The sequence below is a fragment of the Rhinolophus ferrumequinum genome, chromosome X (assembly GCF_004115265.2).
Source record: "Rhinolophus ferrumequinum isolate MPI-CBG mRhiFer1 chromosome X, mRhiFer1_v1.p, whole genome shotgun sequence".
Classification (NCBI taxonomy): Eukaryota; Metazoa; Chordata; class Mammalia; order Chiroptera; family Rhinolophidae; genus Rhinolophus; species Rhinolophus ferrumequinum.
In genome coordinates, this window is record NC_046284.1 from 120,673,214 (window position 1) to 120,699,396 (window position 26,183).

General features: G+C 45.1%; 1 protein-coding gene across 4 annotated transcripts in view; it reads right to left on the reverse strand.

Annotated features, from left to right (window-relative positions):
- Positions 1-26,183, reverse strand: part of LOC117020555 (uncharacterized) — a 308,400-nt gene that overhangs the window by 143,328 nt on the left and 138,889 nt on the right. Inside the window, exon 1 of one of the 4 annotated variants that reach the window (XM_033103146.1) lies at positions 7,669-7,774. The exons of 2 other annotated variants lie outside the window; for them this stretch is intronic. In XM_033103146.1, coding sequence (XP_032959037.1) covers positions 7,669-7,756 — 88 coding nt within the window. In that variant the 5' untranslated portion in view covers positions 7,757-7,774. Of the gene's footprint in view, positions 1-7,668; positions 7,775-15,672; positions 15,799-26,183 lie in introns of those variants that run through there. One more of the 4 variants, XR_004422723.1, reaches the window with a different exon arrangement.

Below are 26,183 nucleotides of genomic sequence, written 5' to 3' on the forward strand. Positions count from 1 at the left end.
AGTTCTTGTCAAGTGTCGGTATCGCATTTTCGCTGGTCTCCTAAAAGAAGCTCGGGAATGAATCTTTCTCTATTTTCTGAAACTATGTGTAACTGATTGGCAATGTTTTCTTACATCTTAGTTCACCAGTGACAAACTGAACTGCTGAACTGTGACGTCTGCACCAGGATTTATTTTAAAAACTTTCTAAATTCAATTTATTTTGCAGATAGAACAATATTCAGAGTGCCTTTCACCCCCTTAATTTTAGGAAGTTGTGCCTCTTCTAGGATTTTGTCAATATCACCTAGGATGTAAATCTTATTAGCAGACTGTATCTTCAATGGTAATATTCCTTTAACATCTAGAAAATCTCTACTAATGTCCTCTATATATTTTTGGTGCCTGTTTTACTTGTGTGCAAGTGTGTGTGTGTGTGTGTGTGTGTGTGTGCGCGCGCGCGCGTCCATGTGTTAAATGGCTTTAGTTTCCAAATGTGTGGGTGTTTCTGAACACATCTTGAGGTTACTGACATGAAATCAACTGCATCTGTGAAAATCAGTTCTGGAAAATTCAGCTTTCTCTCTCTAAATCTTATGTCTTCTCCACTGTCTATCTTTCCCCCTGGGGGGGGCCCTCCACTTCTATGAATGCCAGATTTTCTCATTTGATACCCTGAATCTCTTAACTTGTGCTTGGCAGTTTCCATTTCCTTTTCACTCTGTGATGCCTGCTGGGGGAATTCCCCTAAATAAGAGCGATGGTTAATTTTCTGTGTCGACTTGACTGGCTAAGGGGTGCCCAGATCGCCGGTAAAACATGATTTCTGTGTGTGTGTGCGAGGGTGTTTCCGGAAGAGGTTAGAGTTAGAATGATGAAGAAGATCCATCGTCACCAGCGTGGAGGGCGTCACTCACGCCATCCGTCAAGGGCCCCAACAGAAGAGAAAGGCAGAGGAAGGGTAGAGGTGGCCTGTGCTGGAGCTGAGTCTTCTCCTGACCTTGGACAGCAGGGCTCCTGGTCCTCAGACCTCCAGGTGAGGAATGGAGCTACAGCACTGGCTCTCTGGTTCCCCGCTTACGGACGGCACATGGCGGGACATGCCAGCCTCCGTACTGACGGGAGCCAGTCTCTCATAATCAATCCCTTTCTGTGTATCTGTATCTTCCCTATTGATTCTGTGTCCCTGGAGAACCCAGGCGAACATCGTATCTTTCCTAGTGCTCTAGTTTTCTTTCCAATTGTGTCCAGTCTGCTATTTATCCTGTCAGTGGAGCTTTTCATTTCAGCAATCAGAGTTTACATCTCTAGGAGTCCCTTGGTAAAATTTCAAATGCTTATCTTCACTCTTAATAACCTCCAGTTGCATCCATATTTTTGCGAGTGCCGTTTTCCTAGTTTTTTAAACATCATTTACCCATCGGTACTGCATTATTATATCGAAAAGTCCTAAAATCTGTAAGAAATCGGCTCCTACCATAGTAGCTTTCCTTCATGCGCACCCAACGACCTCCAATGGTGGGCTCACTGCTGACCTCAATAGTTAGAATTTCTGGAGGCCCCATCTGACATAAGCTTTTGTTTCTACTGGTAGCCAGGGAGGAGCGCCCACCCAGCCCCCTTTCCTTATCCTTCCTAGGGCTCTGGCTAAGCACGGGGGTCACAGGTTAAGCTTCCCACCTCTCCCACATGTACCCTTAGGAGAGCACCATTTAATTTTTAGTCTGAAGTGGGATATGTACTTTTTAATTCGTATGTAATATGATACTATATGTGTATATCTCATAATAATACCATATGTAAGATTATACACACTTATCACATTTCATGTGATATATGGTATACATATTAGATAGCAGCTACGTTAAATTTTGAATTTTACTTTATCTTGTATTGTTTTTCCTGTACTTGTTAATATTTTCTTAGAGGCCAAAACACCTAATCAATTTTCTTCTTCAATTCGCAGAAACAAACGTAATGCTATATGACATCACGACAAAAATGTGTTTTAAAATAAAATGTTTGAGCTTGTGGCTGACTTTAATTCTGAAATTTATACTTTATGAAGTTCTTTTAAACATTCAAAAGGTATCGGTGTTCCACTTCCCTTAACTCGTTCTACACAGGACAAATCTTGTTAATGGGTAGAGTGGAGAGAGTAAAGAACAAAATTAAACATTGGGATAACAGTTAAAAGACAAAGTGAAGTTTTTATCTATTCCTTTAGGTTCTTTAGGAAATGGTGTGAACGTGCCCCTAACTGGAATGGTGATTTATGAAGGACGTTTACTGCTCCCCGACTCCCAGTACATGAGACGTTTCTTTGCTCTGTGTCACATCCATTTAACTAACATAACCGGAAGAGATAAGTACCCTGTATTACTTTGAAATGCTTCAAAATTCCAATATTCTAAAAAGGGAACTCACACGACAGTTGTTATATTACACCAGATATCGAATGCAACTGCTTACCCGCAATTTTTCATACTTCCATGTTTAGTATCAGCGATATCTCTTATTGATTTTTGTTACCAGCAGTATGTCATCCACGTTAGGGCATTAGTGCAAATATGTTTTCCAGACGATACGTATTTGTACAATCTATCATTCAAGACGAGGTTGGGACAATTTTAAAATAGAAAGTGAAAATTATAAAAACCATGTAAGAAAATCAAGTGTGGGCATTCTAGTTTTGTGTCGTGCTCATTACTGTCGTAACTCTGTTTTCCTTTTTTAATATAAGTTCTAGATGTCTGATGAAAACGCTACTCTAAGTGAGTGGAATAATTCAATGGAGGTAGGTGGCTTCATAAATCTTTAAATTATTTGAATTCAATTTTTGGTATATATTTGTAGGCAAAAATAGTGCCCATACAACTTTTCCTTGAGATAATAAAGTGTAAGTTATGACAATAGTCATTTCATTGATTATGATATTCCTCTTAAAAATGTCAGCCGCGGCTTTCCACGTGGCAAACACTGAAATGTGCTCTCGTTCAGTTTCAGCTTGTGACATCGGCCTGGCTTCTGCCCCCATGTGCTTTCTGGCTGGGTGGACCGCTCATCTCCTCAGTCTCTTCACCAGCGTGAGGTTCTGACATCATGTCTCATGGATGGAGAGGTTTTCTAAGATTCCCAAAGTTCTCTGCTCAAGCTCCCATTTCACAATCTGGCTTGTGCACGCTGTGCACACATTCTGATGTCATGGTTTAAACACCGGTGTCTCGGATTAGGTCAGCACGAAGCCTGCTTTATCCTGCAGCCTGGCTGTCTTCACGTCTGAAACGTCCTGAGTATTTCATATGAGATTATGGGTTTTCCAGGTGGAATTGCAACATCTGCCCGAAACACATTTCCGAAAACTGGTCCCATTATTCCCCGGAGCCCAGGAGATACATCAGCTGTAACCGCCCTCACTGCACTCCTGTATGCACATTAAATCCTTTATGGTGGTTCCAATTACAAGCATGGCCTCAGCCAAACCTCCCCAAGGGCTTCATTCTCTCCCAGCTCACACACACTCCTACCCTTCACCCGCAGCTCCCTCTCCTCCCTTCCGCTTCCTACTGATGTCTGACTTCAGGTCCCATTTCCGGTACAATGAAGGTCTTCCCAGGTTCAGAGGTGTCTTTCACTTCACCGGATTTAAGGAGTAGAATGGAATCTGCTGTACATTACATGCTGTTCCAACTTACTAGGTAACTCAACACTTTTTTCCGAAATGCTAGTAAGAATTTATTCCTGCAACAGCTGTATCTCACCACGCCACACGGGTCAGACATTTCGATTTTGGCCAATCGGATGAATCCAAAATGGTATCTCATCGTAGTTTTAATTTGCCTGTCTCCCATTAATAATGACAATAGACATTTTTTTCTTATATTTATTGGTAATTTGTGTTTCTTCTTCCATGAAATGTTTTCTCACATATCTCCTTAAGTTCCCCTAGTTTTCTCTGAACTTTCCTCATGGCTTTGTAGGGCTTATTTATCCATTTGGAAGAACAATCCTTTTGTGGGCAATACGTATTGTGAATATTTCCTCGTGGGATGTGGCTTTTTGCTTTTGTGGCTGTCATTTTAAACATTGAGTTCATACATTGTACACAATGAAATTCACTCATTTCAAGGGTAGTGTTCAAAGAATTTTGACAAATATCTCCAACTGTGTAGCCATTTATATTTAGTGTGGTAAACTAATACATTTAGGTGTTAGGCTACCAACTTCTACCTGTGTGTTTGTCTCCTCTATCTTTGTTCCCTTTTCCTCTTTGCCTTCATTTTGGCTTAATTATTTTCATGATTCGACATCATTTTTTTAAGGCAGTTGCTATAACTTTTTTACTTTAGTGGTTGCTGTTGGATTGCTATTAAGCATCATTAACTTATTATAGTCTACCTTGAAGGATATGAAACCACTTCACAGTCATTGTAAGAACCTTAAAATAATTCACTTTCATTTCCCACCTGGGAATTTATGCTGTTGTGCGTTTTACTTTTACACGGCTTAAACAACTCATAATAAATTCTTCTTAGTTTAGTTAAAACAGCCAACTACATTTTAAAGATATTTGAATAATAATAAATTATATATTTACTTGCATATTTATTATTTCCAGTGCTTTTCATTCTTTCACTTAGATGCATACATTTATTCTGATAATTGACATCTTGGGCTTACAACCATACTGTTGTTTGTGACTTCTCTTTGTCTTGATTTCACTTCTTTTACTTGCCTCCTTGATCATTCCTTCTATTTCATTTATGTTATTTTAGTGGTTATTTTATGGGATTTATCTTGCATGTTTAACTGAATAGGGCCTGGAGTGAATGACTACCTTCACTTTCCTTGCTCCTGGGCTGTTCTAATCTCATGCACTTTTATCTTTCAAGATAGTTATTAATAAACTTAAATAACCTAAAGAGTGTAACAGAAACAAGATTGGTTATAAAATCAGATAGTCCTGATTTTTCAACTTAGTTTTATCTTTTCTTGGCTAGAAACTGTGGGAAATAACTTACGTTTTTTGAGACTTGGTCTTCTGATATGTAACACTGGGACAACATATTTAATTGCATTAATTATAAAAGAGGATTAAAAGGCACAGGGCAGGTTCTCCTAAATACTAACGATTGCTCCCTTCCTGCAAAATTTCACAAAACACATATTAATAAGGGAATCCTATCCACTTGATTTGAAATACTCAAGGTAATATTAAAGCACATTTCGAGCAACCCATGATACAATGTGAAACTAACATCATGTTTAAACAGAGAAGGGAATATTGAAACGATGCCTCAATGAACTAACAAATGAATGGATGTCCTACATTTCAGCATGGAAGTTATCTAATAAACACCAGTAACCTCCTGTACTTCGAAAACAGAGACAGAATGAAGGAAAGCATTGTGTTCTCATCTTGTTTGTCAAATGACCACATGGGCCAAGTCCCTTTATATCAACGAGTCTCAGTTTCTTAACCTATGCAGACACTGGATTTTAGCATCTTTAACATAATGTGGATTTCTAAATGTTGAGGGTTCTCTAATTTGATTTGGGTATTAGGGAAAGTGAACTGTATGTCTCCTTTGTTCACGAATGAAGGCCTAAACACGTCCAGCATTTCAATGTGTGACATAATCTGACAATGACACTTTGAGGAAGTTCTATAAAGAGAGTATTTTAGATGAATACTCCTGTGTGTTTTAACTTTTTTTTTTGGTGGGGGAAAGGGTAGAAACAGGTAGCTTCTTGCTCAGAAGCAGTGAAGACCCTGTTTATTGCCCTCTGATCTACAACTGAAGTCTGTTTCCGTGTGTGTCACCATGCTGTGAGGCTGTACACGCTACACTTTGATGCATTTTGTCATCCATCTTTAGAAGGCGGGGGCCCACCGCTCTCATCTGTCTGACAGTTCCCCAGCGTGTGAGGTAATGACTGCTTTTCCCAGGAAGGCTTCCTCGGTGTAGGATGTTATAGGTTTGCTTCCTAACGAGGGGATGAATGTCTTCAGTGGCCTACCTCGTCACCATTCCTGCAAATTAGTGACAAGAAATCAAAACATGTTGCTACCAGCTGACTGAATGCCTGAGAAAATGACACAAGCTTTCACATCGAACTAAAATCACTTTATCTAGTTCTCCTTTTTTCCAAAAATGCAATAGTGCCTGAATATCTTATTATAATAGAAATTGGGCCAATTTCCCCTACTCTTGCTTGCTTTTATCATATCAAGTGGGATAAATTAATAGTGCTCTTGAAGAAGTCTAATTTTTTTTTAATTAAAGTTGATTGGCGGTGACAATGGTTAGTAAAATTACACAGGTTTCAGGTGTACCATTCGTGATACATCATCTCTATGTCACATTGTGTGCTCTCCACCCAGAGTCGGTTCTCCTCCCATCACCATGTATTTGACCCCCTTTACCCTCTTCTACCACCTCCCCAAGAAATCTAATATTTAGCAGCATTTCTTTACTAAACTACTGCTTTAATGAGCACATGTTGTTTTGTATCTTATTGAATGGCACAATAATGACCACTTTCTATATCACTGAATAAATAAATGAATATGCCGTGTTAATCACTGGTGCCCAAGGTTGGCTATAAAACGCATCCCCATTTTTATGCCTGAGGTCTCCTTTTTGTCCATGTCTCTCCCCCACAAGAAATGGATTTTTCATATTTTGTGTTTTAGTGTGACGATAGTCATCTAGTATCACCCCACTCACGGCTGTCCCCTGCATCTCAAATGTCCCCTATGCTATTTCCCGTTCCTTCATGTGTGATCAACATTCACAGCCCTTGTCCACATCAGAACAAAAACTCCATCTCTGTACAAACCCTCATCTCATGGTCCTTCAATTTTCTATGGAATGTTCAATTTATGATGTGACTTTCTCCTTCCATCCTCAGTTGCTACTTTTCCATTACTACTTTTCCCCACATCTGAAGACACGCTCAACTCTTCCACGATTCAAAGAACCCCACCCCAATTCCACATTTTTCTTAAATTTTTCTTCCCTTCGAGGAAAAATTAATATTGTGAGTAACCGAGCACTTTTCCCTCCCCAGCACTTGCCACTTCTCACAACACAGATTCCTCCCCTTTTTGGATGTTTGCTTCAGCAGATGATTTCTTTTTAATGTTACGTGTTTACCATCTTGAACCTGCTCAGCTTGCAGCATCTGAAAGCATACTTCTCGGCTCTGTCATTCTCCGATTTCCCGGCTATCCTCTGTATCTGCACTTGCAAATCTCTCCCGCTGGACCCTCTCTCTTCCGTCTGCACTTGGCCCTGAATGTTGACATTTAGTCAGCATTTATCCTCAGCCGTCCGTCAGCTTTTTCACTCTGAACTCTTGGCAGCATCCAGGCTGCCACCCCTACCGACGACATCTCTGGGCCAGGAACGCCCCCTCTCACATCCCATTGTGTCATCCCAGACCTCTTTCCCACACCTCCTGGGCATTTGCACATGTACGTTCCCCGGATGATCGAGGTGCATTTTACTGGACAGTGAATTCACATTCCCCTACCCCAACATATTATTCTTGCTGGTGCACGTCTTGCGGATGAGAACCTGTGAACCTGCTCACCCCAAAGAGATAAACCCCACACGTCCCCCTCACTGTGAGTTCTCCTTCCCCACTAAGAGCCGGGCGTCTGCAGTCTGTCTCGGGGCTCACCTTTTCCTTCATCACAGCCACCCTGATGGCGCCCACTCATGTTCATGACGACTCTCACGAACCTTTTCCTACGGATGTGTTTCTTCATCCACAAGGGTTATCCGAGAGCCAAGACGCTGCCCTGTATTAGTGAGGGCTCTCAGTAGAGAAGACGGAAGGGAGAGAGAGAAGGGACAGGCGAGTAAATACACAGTTAGAAACACTCGTGCAGACACGTATGGAGACGTGTGTCGGGCAAGAGTGGTGCCAGCGTGGATGTCTGAGCACAAGAAAGCCAGCCAGGGGAGGGGACCTGTGAGTGGGCAGTTGAGATGAGCATGACAGGCCGATGGCCAGGACACTGGGCTCCAGACGGGAGGGAGGTAGGGACAGGAGAAAATCTAGAGCTTGGCAGGGGTAGAAAGAAGTATGAAAGGTCTCCTAAGATGTTAGATTTCGTCTTTAAGTGAAAAAGGAAAGTCTACCAAAACGATTTATGTAACCGGTATCTCTGTGCTACTCTTTCCAACGATGGTCCGAAGTGGGATTTGGTGTGTGGGGAGTATAAAGGTGTAGGGAAACATAATTTGGAGTGTGATGCCGTAACAATAAATTAAAAGGCAGTTGCTAGTGCAAGCAAGAGATGGCCGAGAAAAGTAGCAGGTTGGGTCTTCAGGATGTGGTACGTGATTAGATGTCAGCTGCTTAAATGTAAAGGAGGACAGAAGGTAGACGCAAGGCTCGGAGGCTTGGTTCATGTGGGTGGTGGTGCTTTCATTGAGGAGGAGAAGCAAACACTGAATTTTGAGCATCCTGAACTCGAGGGGCCCTTGGTAAAAGCAGAGGAGAAGTCGAATCATGTTTAGATTGATAAGGATGAGGAAGGGAGAGAGTTTGTGGGAACTTCTATGTTTCAGAGTTCTCAGTCACTGCTGAGTAGGGACTACTGGGAACTGTGGGGATTTGAGAAAGCTGCCATTCCTGGGAAAATACGGAACAGTTTTCAGAGTCTTACGAGTGAAAATGTAGCTGAGAAGACCACTCTGGTGAAAGCACTGTTTCCAGGGCTTCCTCAGGAAGCACTGCCTGAAGAGAAAATCAAGATGGTGCACACAAAGAGGGAGAAGGAAATGAAAAATAGTCACCATAGAAAATACGAATGGGCTCATGGGAAAGAAGGAATGGGGACGCGTTAAAGAAAACGGAGCCCGGATGGCCCTCACCCGGGACCCACGCGTGTGTGCCTCCGAGACGTCCCCCGTCAGAACTATCCTAAGGATTCTCTGCCTATTCACTTCCACCTAAACACGCCCCCTGAGAGCCGTTGGGCTAGAGCACAGGGCTGACACGATACGGTTCTCACAGTTATGGGCCTGGATGGAAATCCGACTGCTCAAGTCCACGTTCAAATCCTCTTGCCGTTCTCCCCCAGCCCATTTGTACCTCGTCCCCAAAGCAATCGAGAACCTCCATGCTCTGAATCCACCTCTCCCTTCCTTCTGCCCGTGGGACTTTGATGGCAATACGGATTTTACACTCGCCTTTGTTCTGGGTGCGTGTAGAGGTGCTTCTGTCTGCCCAATGGAACTCGCAAAGGTTTGCTTCAGTGCACTGTTTTGCACCGAACAGATGAATTGATCTGGGGGAATCACTGTCCGTTTTATTAATCTCTAAGGACGACTCATTCAAACACTGAATTCCCTCTATTATTTAGAACTGCAGTCGTCTTCAGAGTCAAAGGACCTCAGAGATCCTCGAGCTCAAACAGCTCACATTCCAGACAAAACCAAGGCCCGAAGTTATTGGCGCAGAGCCATGAAACCACCATGGCAACACACATAAACACCCGCTCTTGATGTGGTATAAAACGGAAGTGAAATTCACGTCAACTCGTAGGATATATGTGTCTTTGGTAAAATCCACAGTGAAATCTCACAAGTAAAATATCCTAAGTTAACATGTTTATGAAAGTATGTTGGCCAGAAATTTCCTGACAGCTGTTTGTGCTACAAAATAAAATGCGTTATTTATACATGTAAGTTTAATAGGATTAACTTGCAAACCACACCCTGCTGGTTAGAAAAATTTGTGTTTAGTTTTACTTTTTAAAAATATTAGTGCTTTGCGGTCGCATTTATAAAGTCCCTGGTTGGTTTCACCTGGCATCTTAAAAACATATTCCTTTAAACTGTATAATTTTAGATTCTCAAGTAACTGACAAAGGTCAACTAGGTCTGCCCAACATTCACACAAAAATTAGCCCCCAAACTGGAGGGTTTGTCTTCAGAACAAAAATAGCTATTTCTGCCAACATGGAAAAAAGATACTGTTGTTCGATTAAACTACTACCATTTTATTTTTAAATATGTGCAGCCCTTGGAAAATATCAGTATAGCGTGAAAAATCATATTCCCTTATAACTCACACTCTTGATGCTTGAAATGACATTTTATAACCGCGGTGTGTGGTGTGCTTCTTTCTGAGTCAGTAGTTTTGTCCTCGGTGCCCTGTAAGGGGGTGTTCCTGAATGTGAAAATCATGTACGCCTTTGTATTACACTTCCCAGCCAATCTGCTGATGGGCACGTCAAAAGCAACGTTCCCCTTTCTGAAGAAGAAATCCCTCGTCTTCATCTACACGGTTAGAAACGTGGTAAGCTTGAGATTTAAAATCACGTGGTTTCCTAATTTAAGTGAGTGAGACATAATCTTGTGAAGAAGAATAAGTCGTATTTTTAAGAAAAGGCATAAGGTTAACTTCATGAACCACGGCCACTTTAGCTTCTGCAGAACCACCGATGACTTCCTCATTGTAATTCACCCCAGGGAAGCGCTCCAGTTGATGTCTAGGCAGACGCCGGAGGATTCTGTGTCGTTTGTCTGGGACCTATTAGGTCTTGAGTTTAGCATCTATACTTGACCGTCTACGTATCACGGAGAGGAAGGGAATTGAGTAGCTAACAGGGGAAATAAAATATGACCCAAGTCATCCACGTGGCTGCTCTGTTGGAAAGAGAAGGCCGAGCTGGTGCGTAAATGACGCTGGGAGCTCCCTTACAGCAGAAGCCCTGGTAACACAGCACACGGCATCTTCAGTCAGCTGCTGCTGAGGCAGGTCAGCTGCTGTTCTGCATCGCGGGCAGGTGAAAACCCCAAGAGGGGGCTGAGTTTGCTCGGATCCACGCCCTCTCAGAATACACGTATGGGGATTATCCACGGAGCAGACATCTATTTAAAGAGATGTGTTAAAAGACATGTTTTTTAAAGATACGTTTAAACATGGGTTTTCCTCACCTGGCCCCTTGATTTTCTTAAGAATGTGTCAAGCTGGCCCTCCGTCTCAAAGACGGGAAAGCCGTCCAGGTTGGCCGTCAGCAGCAAACACGCCAAACGGTCTTTTTACCAGTGGCTAATAACGCACACTGTGCTCCGCAACACTCACCCTCGCTGGGCCGTGAACAGTAACAGTCATGGAGCGTTGCTGGAAGGCTGGGTACGCTCGCTATCTCTGGTTTTCGTGGGTCCCAGGTTTTAGAAACGGGCTTTGGCTGCACGGCTTGCGATCCAACAAGCATTTGGGTTATGCGTGGGTTTTATTATCCTGACCTCCCTTCCCTTCACTCTGATTCCATCTATTTTTCCCTAGACTATTGTAAATGTTTCTGTAAGTTAGCACTAATTGTTTTAGCATGAGGTAAGCCAAGTAAACCTAATTGAATAAATGAGTTAGAACCAGTAAGAAAAGGAACTGGAGACTACAGTTGCCCTTCGGGACCTAGTGAGATTTGTTTAGTCGTTCATTCCTTCTCCTCAAACTCTGAAATCGTAGAAAATATGTGAACACGGGTTTTATGTAAAAATGCATTGAAATACACCTTGGAAAGAACCTTTCAAATACAAGGAAATTGAGACTGGAAAACCCAGGCAGAGGGCAAAGTTGATACTCTCATTTTCAGGTCCTGTGCCCTTCAGAGAATCCCAACTCAATTCTGAAAGGCTTTTTCCCATCGGGATGTATATGTAACATTTTGGCAACCATATAATTTAGTCCAGTTCATATTCCTGAATCAAGAAAAAAAAAAAAGAAACTCTCCTTAAAACAACTCTTGGCTTCAACAGGTTGACTCGACAGGAAGAAAGTAATTGCTCCTTTGAATAATGTTAGTGCCAAACACTCTGGCTATTTGAGTTGGACGGTGAAGAAACCCTTCCAGGGGCTGTCCAACGCACATCTCCGCAGTGATGGAAACGTTTCCTAACGGTACTTTCCAAGATGAAATTACAGGGCGAAATGTGGCTGGTACCACTGAGTCACAGGTTCCCGTCTGAACGCAGTTCCGGAGGCTACCATGCTGGAGCTCAGCTCTGGACTTGGAGAAACAGGCACCCTGGCCCGTCTCTATCCTGACACGCACGCATTGTCTACGTTGGCGGCCCGTCCAGATATCTTTTCTACTCGTTCCACTGTTAATGGCATTGCTACAATTCTCCTGCTCTGTACTCTTAGTTACTCTTAGTGCCCCAACGCGTGATACCCGCTAACACGAAACTCTGTCAGGCTGACGCACTCTTCTACGGGGAAAAGCAGGCAGTGATACTCTAAAACCCCTCTCAAGTAACAGACACGATTTCAGCTCGAAGGCAAATGCTACTGCATTTATGTGGCTGGTGCACAGAGATTTTTGAAAACAGGAAATAGCTAAAGACAGTTTGTGCCCATCAGTGTACAAATATAAACTGCACGTAAATAAACTCCAATCTACAAATGTCTACACAGTCTGCTTGATATGGTTAGGCTAGTAAAATTGTGCTAGAAAATGGATTATGAATTAACGAATGTGGGTTTTGATCATTTGGCGTCTTTTCTAATTGGATGAGAAGCGTCTGGTGATGTCCAGGAAGTACAGCAGGTCCATGTCTGCAGCTACGACCGTGACAGGAAATTGCAACGGCCAGTTCTGGGGGTGCCTCATGACTTTCCGAAGTCAGGTGATGGTGCCACTTCCTTTTCTATATGCAGCCTAGATGCTAGAAAGCCATTTAGACTCACTTTACATCTCTTCCCTCACCCCATAAATACACAGAGCCGTCAAGTGCTGTTGATGGAAACTCCCCATTTCGCCGAAATCTATCCTGTCTTTCCCCGCAGCCGTTCCCGTGGTGCAATCTTCTATCAGATTCTGATTAGGCTTTTTCAACACCCACCAGCCTCTGTTCTATATCCTCCAAGACGCTGTCACCATTTCTCTTCCCAAAGTTCACAGCAAATCATAATCTACTCTGTTGAAAAGCGAACAAAACGAAACGCACAAAAACTGCTTCCAGAATACGAGACAAACTCTTTCTTGCTTTATATTTAATAGCCTCCAACACACATACTTGTTTATTGATGAGCTCCTTCAAATAAAATCTTTGAGTGGCTAGAGACACAACTGCTACCATCACGAGTTAATCATCACCAGGGCAGATACTAAGGGAAAAAAAAAAACCTAATAAAAAGAACCAAAACAATTATAGAGGATAGTAAATAGTACAAAGAGAACTAAACAGTACTGATGGAAAGCACGTAGCCTCGCACCCGAACCTAGGGGTTCAAGAAGTACTTTTATGGGAAGCTGACCTCTAAACGGAGCTCTCAGCACCTAGAGAAGTAACGTGGAGCCCGACCGTGGGCAGACCCTGTGTATGGCGCTGTTCGAAATTCAGCAGGTGCCGGCTGACGGGGAGACGGTGGGGCAGCCCCTCTGCAAAGGCCACTGTGCCTGCAGTGCTGAGGGAGTGATCACTGCACGGGGTTGGGAGCCGTCAGCCGGCCGATGGGCAGGACTCGGCCACAGACGCAGCAGGACTGGGAGAAGGGGGACGGCTGCAAGGGATTTCTTTGAGGGAAGGATTGGTTCACGCAGTCGGGTTTAAGTTCCAGGTGCCACGGAGACGCGTCTGAGTAGAGACGCGAGGGCACACGTCAGGAAAGGAGATGCCGGTTTGGCGGACATCCACACTTGGACAGTCGCTGGCCTCGGGCATGGTGGACGCTGCGTCCTGAGCTTTGCTCTCAGGAGGGTCAGACGGCATCGGGGTGACATCTGGCTGCAGGGGAGCTGCCTCCGGCCAGAAGGGCACCATAAACAGGGAGTGTTTTGATTAGCTTTGCCCGGCTCCCGTGCCAGCTCCCCTGTACCACAGACCCGACAGGTCCCAGTGTCACCCTGATGTCACCAGCCCCGCTCTTGCGTCCCTCCCTGGCCCCTGCAGGCCACTGAATTCCAACCGGTGCTTTGAACCACCGTGACCTAATGTTCACGCACATCTCATCCGACCACTTCTTTTTCTGTGGGGTGGGGGTGGTCTCAGTCCCTGCCCCACGCGGGGATCCCCACTTTCCCGAGCATGGGCCAGTTCGCGGTCCTTCACGCTCCAGTCGGACACTCCCTCTCCCTTTCTCCTGCACGTCTTCTTTCCCCTCAGGCTCAGCTTCATGCCCAGCTTCTCTCTCAAGACGCCTGGGACTCCCATCCCGGTCAAACCGCGCTCCACCCTCTATTCCCACGGCGGTTTGCCCCACTTTCAGATTTCTTTAGGTGTAAGTTTTTGTACACACGTATTTCCGTTGGCTGTGATGTGGATATTTCAACAGAGGAGGGAGAGAGTTCTGTGTTTTTCCATCCTTTGTAGCATTTGCATAATGGGATGTCCCCAACATGTGTGCTCCCGGAATGCGGTCGTGAGAACTGACGACGACACCAGGATCCCAACACGGGGCTTTGTGTTTTCTGCCAAACGGCGACAGCCGTGCTGAAGGCACACACTCTGAATGGTCTCTCAGCACCCTCACCGGGAGAAGGAGAATTCGGGATTCCATTCGCGGCCCCTAAATGTGTGGGTGCACCAAAGCCTCATGGGGGGCGGGGATGCTTCTTCTTCACACACAGATTCGCAGGACGTGCCTCCGACTCTGTGAATCAGGTTTTCCAGGGCTAAGCCCTGGGACAGTGCGTTTCCAAGCAGCCGTCTGTGGCTGGTGCTGCTTCTGTTCCTGCCTCTTACGTTTCCTTAAGTAGTTTTAAAATTAGCCACCTCGTCACACTCTAGTCTCTTTGTGGTCTAACACGTGACTCGTTTTTCAAGACAGGTGGAGATCACGTGACACAAATCACCTTGGCTGTTTCTTCTTTGAGACATAAAAGCTGTATTGTCATCCTAGTCTGCACGACCCAGCAGGTACTGCTGAGGATTTGAAACTTCATAGTTTTTTTGTTTTGTTCTTTCTCTTCCCGCAGATTTGAAAAGATAAACCATCTCCTTTTAAGTGGGAAAACAGCAACATTTGCAAGAATGGCCTCAATTAAAAAAAAAAAAAAAGCCCTCTATGAAGATATTAAGATAAAGACGTAAGTATGAACAGTTCTGATTTCGGATAATGTCCCTCCCATGGAAACAATGGGCTAATTTAATATTAATCACTCGTTTGAATTACGTCTCTTTAATTTGAAACGTGCAGAAGTAAAAGTCTGCCTTCCTTCCTGGCTATTCGCTTCGTACTATTGAGCCAAGTTGCGCTAGGGAGGGAGCAATCAAGAAATACTCTCCTAGCTAAAGATGAAAACGTGCATACCTACTTTTTTAGAGGGTGCCCTGCCAATGAGAAATTTATCTGAGACTTCCCCAGAATTCTGCATGACTTGGAGCAGGCTCATTCTTGGCTACTCTTTTCAGTCTTGGGTTGTGCTAGGATTCTGGTGTTTTCTCTCAGGTTTCCAAGGCGTCTCCAGTGAATTGGACTGAGTTTTATTTCTGCGTTCCCATGGCCGAGGCCTTGTTTGATTGACAACTGTTTGCAGAGAAGCTGCCCGGCGCCCAAGAACTTGGCATAAGGACCAAGAAATAACAGACGGCCTCTCTCCACACGGAGATTCATAGATTCGTCTGATAAGGCAACCTGCGACTAAGACCATCTAGACTCTTACGTTCTAACGGAATTACTGACCCGAGGCTCAGGCAGGCGGGAGGAAAATGCACAGAAATGCCTCCTCGTGGGCACAGAGGCAGGTCTTCCCCAGGGTGTCTCTGAATTACTTCCTGAAGACTCTTACCCCTGAGCAGCGGTCGGCTCCTGGAGATCACCACGAAATGGTGCTTCAAAATTAGAATACTAGGAATGAGAAAACAAAAAACATATACAAAACTAAAATAGAAACAGGTAAACCACGCACTTCAAAAGTAGTCATAAAAATCAAGCTCAGATTCATAAACATAAGAGTAGCACGTGATTTTCTTTATTTTGAAGCCCCACGCAGAGTCAGGGCGGCATGGTGGGTGTTCACGATATTTTTCTAATTGAATTTAAATCTCTGTAATACCCATTTACATAAATTCTTAGGAGCACACATTTCTGCTGTCAATTGATGGTAACTGTTCCTTCACACTGAGTGCATTTTCAGACTTGAATTTAAATGTCTCTCGGACGAGTGCAAATCCAACGTATTAATTCTTACAGAAAGGGGCCAACAATTCTTATGAAACACGGTGGGGCCACTTCTGCACGTGAGGGTTTTCTGCACTGACAAGGTAATATCAACCCTAAGAAATGCAAACATGGCTGGGTGGGCCACTTAGGAGCTGAGAATCTTCACTACACAGGAACATTATTAAGACTCTCAGGAAATGCTTGTCTTAACTCACTGGAGATCAACATTAAACACTGAAATTATACCTATCAGACTGGCGTCAGGCCTCCTCAATTGTTCTATCTGACACACACACACACACACACACACAAATAATCTTTAGAGGCACTCATTTTACAGAAGTATAGATAAAAACTACATATGCAAGACTGCTGTGGCACTTTCCGCCGTACCACGGATGGTGCTGCTTCTCGCTTGGACGTACTACCACTTCTGGGTCCTGGCTGCTCACGGGCACCGGTGAGGGAGCTGCCCGGGGCAGGCCTGGGCTAATACCATGCAGATCTCCGGGAGAGGGCGCCCCAGGCACTGCACCTGTGAAACTTCTCAGGTGAGGGCCACATGCAGCTGCTGGAGAAGCGTGGGACTCCCTCACGACACCTTCCACGAACACCTGGGCACCTGGGCAGACTGCCGATTCCAGTTTGGGGTGAACCGTGAGATGCGGTATCTTAACCAGCTCTCAGGACAGGCTGAGTACCATGGGGTCCGATGGCCCTAACGGGAGAGAGGCATCCCAATTCTAGGAACATAACATGCAGGAGTACTTGCAGTAAAAGCGGCGTTAAGAAAGGGCTCCAGTTGCTGTCACTCAGAGAGAGATGTCTACAGTAAAACCTCACCGTGAACTGAAGAGGCTATAACACAAGTGCACGAGCCAACGGTAAGACAGCCTCTGTGAGTCTCACCTTCTGGGGTCTGTGCCCCGTGTCACCTCCCCGGTCACGTGTGGGCCCGACCAGACTTGATGCTGAGTCATGGTGGCAAAGGGCAGGGGAGGTCACTTCTGTGACCGGCTAACAAAGCGTGGTAACTTGCATCTTGCCAGCAGACACTCTCTATGTCAGACTTGGGACTCACAGACAATGCGAGATAATACAGGGGTGTTGTTTTAAAAACCATGAGGTGTTGTGGCCATTCTTTCCCCAGCGACAGATAACCCACACACTGGGTAATGCAGACAAAGCATGTGGAGACAGGGCAGCAGGACAGAAAAAGGAGAGAAAAAGCTACAGTGCTCTGTTCTCAGCATGAATAAATCTGACAGATGAAACACACTCATCAATTCACTCTTCTGCCAAAAGAACAAGAAGAAAAGGACGGAGCAGTGGTTGTTGGTGGTGGTTTTTTTGTGTTTTTTTCTAATAAAAACACAGAATAGCAGCTCTGAATAAACCGTGAGAGGCAACAACAGATTAGACATTTTGATGGATCCCTGCTGACTGCATCAGATACGTGAAGAAATAAAATGGAGAAGAGAATATAAAACATGCCCTGATTATGTCAGAGGTGCCCAGTGGTGCTACAAACCCAGACACAGATTCCAGAAGAGACTGGCGAGTGATCACTTCCTCAGTTTATCCTGAGCTCGATGCTGAACCCATAAAACACGACTCTCTCTGACCTGAGGTGTGGACTGCTAAATACTCAGCTTAGAAAGTGTCTTTTGAAGACTGCATTTTCAACACTCCTTACTTAGAGATGTGTTCCCACTCCTACAATGCAGGTCAGTAATTGTACGACCCTGAAACATCTTTGACGAGACACGAGTCACACGAGGTGGCTCACTCTTGAGTGGGTGATGCTTTCACATGCGTGGGACCAAACTCAGAGATCCCGTGCCAAATGATATCCGTAACCTCCAGTCGTTGCGAGTCACCGTATTTTAACACCATAAACGCTGGGCAATGTTCTTCACCGTGGTGGAGCTGTGTGTTGGGGAGGCTCGTGCCCGAGCACTTGGGAGCTCAGGCTTCCCGGCTTACACAGCAGACCCGCAGGGTGTGCGTGAGTCCCCGTTTCTGTCTCAGGTGCTGTCGTCCTTTCAGGAGACAAGCAGGTGCCTGGCTCTTTCCCCCTCCTGTGGTGCTGAGGGTTATCAGCTGCAAGACGGCCCCACTTTCTCACACCTCTGGTTTCCCAAACGCTGCTTGTCCTCTGAGGATGCTTCCGGCTCCTCTCAGCCACAGGAAAAACGTAATGGGGGTCTAGCTTTCCACCAAGACACGTTTCATGTGACCTTAAGGAAAAAAGGACTGTTTCTGACACCGGGGATGGTGCCTTGCTCTCGGCCGTTCTGTGGAGTACGGAGAAGGAAGAGATTGAATTGTCCCGGGGCTCAGCTCCTGCCTTCAGCAGCACTGACTGCTCATCTGTCATTCCGTGCTGGCTGTCCCACGGGCTGGAATTTCTCCTCTCTCCTCTCACTCACCCATTCCTTCCCAACCACAGGCATCTAAGCATGGATGCCGGCGCACTTCCAAGCTTCTGAGCCAGCTCCTCTCTGGGCACGAAGATAACACCTCTTGGGTTCACCATTTATCTGGACTTTAGTTCCAGAAAACGAAGACGGCCAGTAGCTGGAAGCTACATTTGAGGTTTTAAAGTTTACTTGGGGAAAATGTAGGCACACACCCCGACACACATCTTTCTCATCGTTCCCACAAGTAAAAAACTGACCGTGTTCCAAAGTGAGGTTTCCCTTGGGCTAAGAACAAAATGCGGAACACAGCATGGGAACTAGTGCAACTTTCGTGCTGGAATTTTATCTCAGATCCAAAGTCATGGCCGCTAAGAAATATTGGATGGTGGTATGTTTACAATATCTAGCAAATGTCACTTTTATGCCAGCATCTATGAATTCCATACAGATTATAGAGACAGTATCTATAGTTACATAATTTGCCTCCTTACTGATTCAGTTAAATAGTCAACAGCCAAACCAAGATCTGACGGGAGCCGAAACCACATGACTCAAAGTGTAACGTGCCTCTGCTAAGTGTATTGCATTCTCAGATTAAGGAGGGTGGCCCATAAAAGCTACATTTATTTTTAAACATACTGAGCTCCACGACGTGTCGCTGTGACACGTGTCTTCCCATGAAGACAAAGTCACACTTTCTAACATTGTCTTTCATGGTACCAAGACTTTTTTCGTTTATCGGTCTTTCCACGTATTAGTTTCCAGGACACGAAGGGTAAAAACATCAACAGCTGGTAGTTCTGTACAGGTCTTGTTAGGTGCAGGTCAATGATTAATATCAAACCTGGTGTTTTATAACCCTGTGTACTGACTGGAGACAAGCTATTGGAGGCCGGCGGCATTGGTGATTCGGTGACAACCCGTTGTCATAAGGGCCGTAACTCGCTACGAAACCTCTGGGCCCCAGAAGGAATATGTTGATAATAAATGCATCCACATCGGTCCAGAGAAAAACTGGAAGAGGTTTCCTATGAGTGTGTGACAGAGAAAAACCAAGGACTCGATGCATGTTTGCAAACTCCAAGAAAATCTGTATGATTACGTGATAAAAGCTTGATTAAAAACAAATACCGGGGTTGGAAGGAAGACAGAGGGAGAGAAAGAGAGAGAACATAGGAATACTGCTTTCTGACTTGTCTGGATGTTTGTGGGGAACCCCAGGCTGCCCGACCTCTGAGCACCTCACCCCCCCGACCCCCCCATGCCTCCATAGCACTGGCTCCAACACCACGAGTCGCCATTGCAATGGGTGGTATATGGCGCAAGGAGAACAAGATAACCCCAAGGAACGAGTCGCACTGCAAGTTCTGTCTCCATTGAACGTCAGCTCCATTTCTGATTCCTGCTTGCTCCCTTTCAGTTTACAAACATGGAGCCGAGTTGGTTCCCGTGACAGAACTGACTGCAGTCATGTCTCTTACGGGGCACGGCAGGACAGGAAGAGACAGGAAGATTCGGTGACATGCAGTGAGCCCGTAACACCACCAGCACAGGTACAGACGCGTGGAGGACACAGTCCGTGGGTTTTCACGTGTCTCTGGCAGACAGAAGACGTGGCCACAGCCACACACACACCAATTCAGGGTTTTACACTTGCCAGCGTTACGCATGTCCAACGCCGTGCGTTTCTCAGCGGCAGCCACAACACGAGCCCTGCTGAATTCAGGTCATACAGCTGGTCCGTTTTCTAATCTTCTATGTTTACAAGTCTCTATTTTTATCACATCGCTGGGGCCCAGTTCGTATATGCACTCATTCCTGCTGCGGTCGGGAGCTTGTGTTGGCAGGAGCTGAGCGGTGACAGATTCCTGCGTTTCTGAGTCTCTTCCAGCCCCTGCCCAGCTCCGTTCTGCAGCAGCTCCCAGCACGTGCGGTCAGCCCACACTGTGCAAAGAGAGCGTGATTTTACGGCACCGCTTTTGTCTTCCCGCGGCTCTCTCTTTCCTTTATCTGCTCACCTGTGCCTCCCTTTGCCTTTGTTTCTGGGATTACAATGGACAAGACAACCAGCCTCACAGGGTGTGAAGGAGGAAGCGGCAGAGATGCCTGGCCTGCGCCTGAATCAGGGTCCCCTCAGGCAGGCAGTGTGCTCCGAGCTTCCTGCCCTGCTCTCCCCAGCTACCCACGTACCATATCACACCCCGTACAAGGCGGAGGGATCTTCTGATCCAATCATTCGAGTCTCAGTTCATTAGAAGGGAGACTTCTAATGGATCCCATCCCGTCACAGGAGTCCTCAACGAACACTCTTTCCTCTGTCAGCTAGCACGAGGGGAACTCAGAGCTAGTATTTCAACGACCAGGCGAGTCTGCATCGTTGCTGGCTTGGAAGGTAGAGGGGGCCACAGGTAGGGGCAGGTGAGAGGTCTCTAGGAACCGAGAGTGGCCCCCGCCTAACACAGGACCTCCACCGTACAGTGGCAAGGGACTGCATTCTGCAACCACATGCCTGGGCTCGGAGCGCTTCTGCGAAGGCCGAAGGTAAGAACCCAGCTTGTGGGGAGGGCTCTGTGCGCGTGGCCTTGTCAGACCCCCCCTGAGCAGAGTATCCAGCAACGTCTGGCTGGATTTCTGACCTCCATCCAGAGCTGTGCGCTGATAAACAGATGTTGTGTCAAGTCCCCAAATTGGTGATCATTTGTTACATCGTGACAGAAAACGAATGGTGCTCTGTTCTATTAAAAAGTAGGTCTGGTGTTTTGAGATCAGAGTGGGCTATGAACGTCCGTTTTGGGGATTAATTCTCTATGCTTACTCTCACAGTTAGCAAGGCATACTGCTTCTACAACCTCTACATTTCTCAAGTGCATCTCTTTCGGATTTTCAGCCTGGTGACTTATCTAAAACTTGGTGACAACCTCCTCACTCTTCTTCTCATTTCCGATCTCTGCTCGAAGCTCCCTCCTAAATCCCACTGCTACAGTCACCTTCCAGAAACACAGCGGTTTCAGACCATGCTATTCTGCTCATCAACTGCTATTCGTGCACCATCATTATCTACTTGATCTCGTGGAAAACCATTCTGCTGGAACTCGAGTTCCCCAAGACCTTCTCCAGTCAACCTTTCTAGTACCATTTCCCTTCTCCCGACATCACAGTTTTCTCCAGGCAAACCGAGGTGTTAGTTCTTCCTCAAGCACGTTGTCACTTGTGCCTTTGCACAGCTGTGACAGCACTCCACAGGGCAGATACCGGACATTCTTTGCAGATGTGACCAACCTCACGAGGCCCTCTTGCACGGGATGACTGCCTTTTCTTCCTGTAATCTCCACGGCATCAGAATGTGGCCCTGGGAGCTCTATGCCTCGCGAACGAACAGGTCTTGTAGCCTCTACAAGCTCCCAGAAGGCAAATCTGTGCTAGGTTCACCTTTCTGTTCCTTCAAACACTGGGTTCCAGGCCGTATGTTACAAAGATTCCCCAAAGTGATTCATTTGTGCAAGGAATAAAGAATAGCTAATGGGATGGGAGTCTGTTCAAAAATGCCAATTACAAAATATCATGCACGAGACGACCAGGGTTTTTGTTATGGTGGTTGTTCTTTCTTGGGTCACTTTTGTGAGAAAGGAAGAAAAAGGAAAGGATAAAGAAAGACGGGACTCAAGCGGTGTAAAAACACCAAATGCTAAGAGTGGGTACGACCTATTCATGGAATTATACGAAACACAAATTATCTTAGTTTTATGTGGTACATATTCCACAAATTAAGTGTTCTTGGCTAATTCACATATTATGCCTGTTTCTATGAGCAATTCGTACGCTGACGTAATGACTCGCAGGTCAAAACGCCCAACTCTGCTGTTTTTCTCTAACTTTCCAAAATGTGCTGATCAGTGCCACAGGCCTACTTTGCTCTTTCATTTCCAATCTAATTTAGGCAAACAGTAGGGGTCATACGAGAAATCTGATGGAAGCAGAATGGATGCAAATATTCTAAAGTCTCAGAGTCCTTACTCGGAAGACATTTGCTTTGCTTCGATTTGAAGAGAGACAGGACATAATCTTGCGGCCTTAATTCATTAGGCACGACCTAAAGGTCCATTTCCATCTTTCCAGAAGACCGTGAAAACAAAACACTTGGCATTTAAAATAAAGCTGTTGAAAAAGCAGGTGTTTGCGATATGCTTTCATATTTACAAAATCAAAACATTTTTCCTAAAGTCTATATAAAAATATTTTCAGATTCAGCCCTTTCAGAAGGCAATATTTACATTTATGAAATTCATTTCTAATACGAAGTCACATTATGAGTGCTTAGCATAAATGCCGTAAAATGGAAACATTTCATTAGTAATTATATATGTTTGTGAATCAAATTTCAAAAACGGCCTATTTTGTGTTTCACGTGTTTCCTTACATTATAATAGTGAGTGGGGAAGGTCAAGGAATCTTCGTGTGGAAGGGATATTCTGCGTCATTTATACAATCTCTTCCTTTTGCAGGAGAAGAAACAGAAGGCAGGGATATCTGAGGTTACCGTGGAAACCGAGTTCTGTGTGTCTTATGTTGAGACATCAAACTGCACTGCATGTATGACAAGGTGTTGATGGAGTCATACATTCTCATAAGTTAAATTCTTGAAAAATATAAACTCTCAGTCTTTTCTAGTTCAGCACGGTGGACGGAGAACAATGATAGGTCTTCACTCCCTCCCAGGTGCCCATTTGAAAAGAAGAGAGAGAAAACAGGAAAGAAAAGTGGGAGGAGGTCATTCTCTGCACAACAAACGGCCCCAGGATTCTGGGAGGAGTATTAGAAACCGGGCAGAGCGAGCACTGTCCGTGACACGTGTTTCATCACTTAGTGACAGCCAAGCTCAGAGAACAACGGGCAGACACAGGTGGGTGGGGAAAAGGGGGAGGTGATTAAGCTGGGCTGGGGGGGGTTCCAAGTCAGCCTCTCAACCTGCCTTCTTCATGCCTGCTCACAAACAACAAAGAAACAAACTAACTAATAAACCAAAAGGTGCTTCTCTTTATAAGCTGAAGAAAACAAGTAAGTAGGGTGCTTTTTGGTTCCCCAGACTAAACGACATCCATCATTCAGGCACTCTGTGACACTTAAAGCAACCCTCGGAAGCTCCATCCAGCCACCCCGGGCGGTCCACCCACACCGCTCAACTGCACTGCGTGGCTGGAGTCCTTTCACTGTCACCGGAGGAAACTCCTGGGGAAAGAGAACGTCAGGAAACCACAGTGGAAAGAAGCCTATCACAGCCTCCTTCTTCTCAAAACCAGACGCCAATAGTCAAAAAGAAACCAGGCACAAGGCAAAGACAGTAACTTCATGATAAAACTGATCTCAAAGGAAACCAGAGACGGTTTCAGGAAGAGAATGTGAAACACACACAGACGCACACACACTCACACACGCTGATCTAACCCTCGGCAGCAGTCACGCCACTGGCTCCGTGAACAAAAACCAGATTTCTATGACTAGGAAGTAATGAGAAAGCCGGAACACATACCTGAACATTTCAAATGCAAGGACGGAGACTAGAAGAATGGAAGACAAAGTAAGGAGACTCCCAGACTGTAAAGCATAAAGGTAAATATATACAATTTGACCCCTACGTGAGTTACTTGTTCAGCCAAGGCACTTAAATCCCACCAGTAGGACCTTTAGAAACACAAAACAGAAAGGAATCAATTGTTTTTTAAAATCTCAAATGAACAAAATCGGTCTCACAGTCGACAAGGAAACAGCGAATAAAAACAAATTTCAAAATGGATTTCAAAAAATAACATTAGAATCATGTAGTTTGGGGTCAAAGGTAAAATGAATGAAAAATAACTCATGTCCTTGTGAAATCTGAGAAGGCCAGGAATGAAATAAACCTCACAAATGGCGGAAAATGCAGTCGGCATAGATTATCTCCAAATGAATGAGGTTAACATTTGCTCTAGACATTTCTTTTGTGACTGGTTGTGGAAAATACAGAGCAATACCTCAGAGTTCTTAGGCAAAATGACATGAATCCAGGCAAAGCATTCATCAGATTTGAGGCCCAGCACACACATATTCCGGCTTCCTAAACCTTACGTCCTATGCCGTCTTCTTGATGACATAACTTAAAGATAGACTATTTTAGGAAAACAAGTGAGCAAAATAAAGAAGAGAATTATGCGTTTCTAGGAATGGTTGAACTAACCCAGCAGTCTTAAAGCAAATGACACCCGAAAGCAAACAGTCCAAATTAGGACTGAAAATTCATACTTCTTTCAGGAAAAAAAGAAAAAAACTAAAAGAAACATGGAGTGGATAAAATTCACGCAATGAATAAAAATGATACATACCTTAGCGTGTGCTTTAGAAAGCATGTGCTTATTCTCACAAGAAACAAGAACCATCAGAAATTCCAGAACAAGCGCACGGCCACCTAAGAACCGAGTGTCGAGTATGAACTGAGGAACGGCAAGCGAATGGAAGAGACTAGAACGCATGTGTGACCTTGAAGTCCGCCAATGGGGCGTGACCTGTGCGCGGTACAATGGAACCTGAGAGACACACATCACATATTCTGAGCCATAAACAGTTTCCAGGTACCTCTCAGTATGAATGGCCAAACGAAGGGACGACAGAGCGTCTGGGGGCTCAGAACATTTTCAAAACCATACTGATTCCCTTTAAAATCAGAAGGAAAAAAAACACAGTGAGGGTCAAATGAAAATTTTTTTTTTCCCGCACATAAGAAAACCCTGAAATTTTCTGGGAGCAGGATAATCTGTGAGGGTGGGACGGGCTCCCCAAGGAGAAGTTCCTATGCCCTGGCAGAGTCATGCTGGGGGCTGACTTTTCTCTTATTTTTTTCTTGTCGTCACGTGTGACAACCAGGTTATAGAAAAAGCCCAAGATCTAACTGCATTTCCAGAACAAAACCTAGATGTCATAAACACTTGACACTCAGAACATACAGAGGCATGCAAATATCCATGTATGTGTATGTATGTGTCTATACACGCATATGTCCCCAAGAGGTAGAAGGTCAGGTAAGAATTGGAGGGGAAAGTCGGGATCCTAAAAGTGTCATCTAAATGGAGAATGAAAATAATGGTATCAAATGGAAAAATACATTTACGTGTAAAAATCCATCAATAAAAACAAGTGCAGTCATCAGAGAGAAAGTGCTTACACACGGCCTGCAGCCTGCGGGGTAGACAGAAGAAAGAAGACCCCCTGCCCGCCCCCCAATGCCCACGCCCTAACCCCGGAACCTGTGACGACCGTACCAGCCAAAGGGCCCTTGCAGGTGGCAGTGAGTGAAGGATCCTGACATGGGCAGGTTCTGGGTGGGCCCCACGTCATCACGAGGCTCCTTATGACAGAGATGCAGGAGGTGAAAGGAGGAAAATATGATGTAAGAAGAAGAAAGCAAAACTGGCAGCGATGAGCTTTGAAGATGGAGGAAAGGGGCCACGCTCGGGAATGCAGGCGGCCTCCAGAATGGACCTGCCAGCGGTCTTTGCTGAAAGCCAAGAAAAGACCTCAGGTGGTCCCATGGCTGCCTTTGATTAATTTAAAACGGGGGGTGCCAGAAACACTTTCCTCAGCCCGTGACTGGGGGGGGGGGAGGCTTCTCAGGGAAAA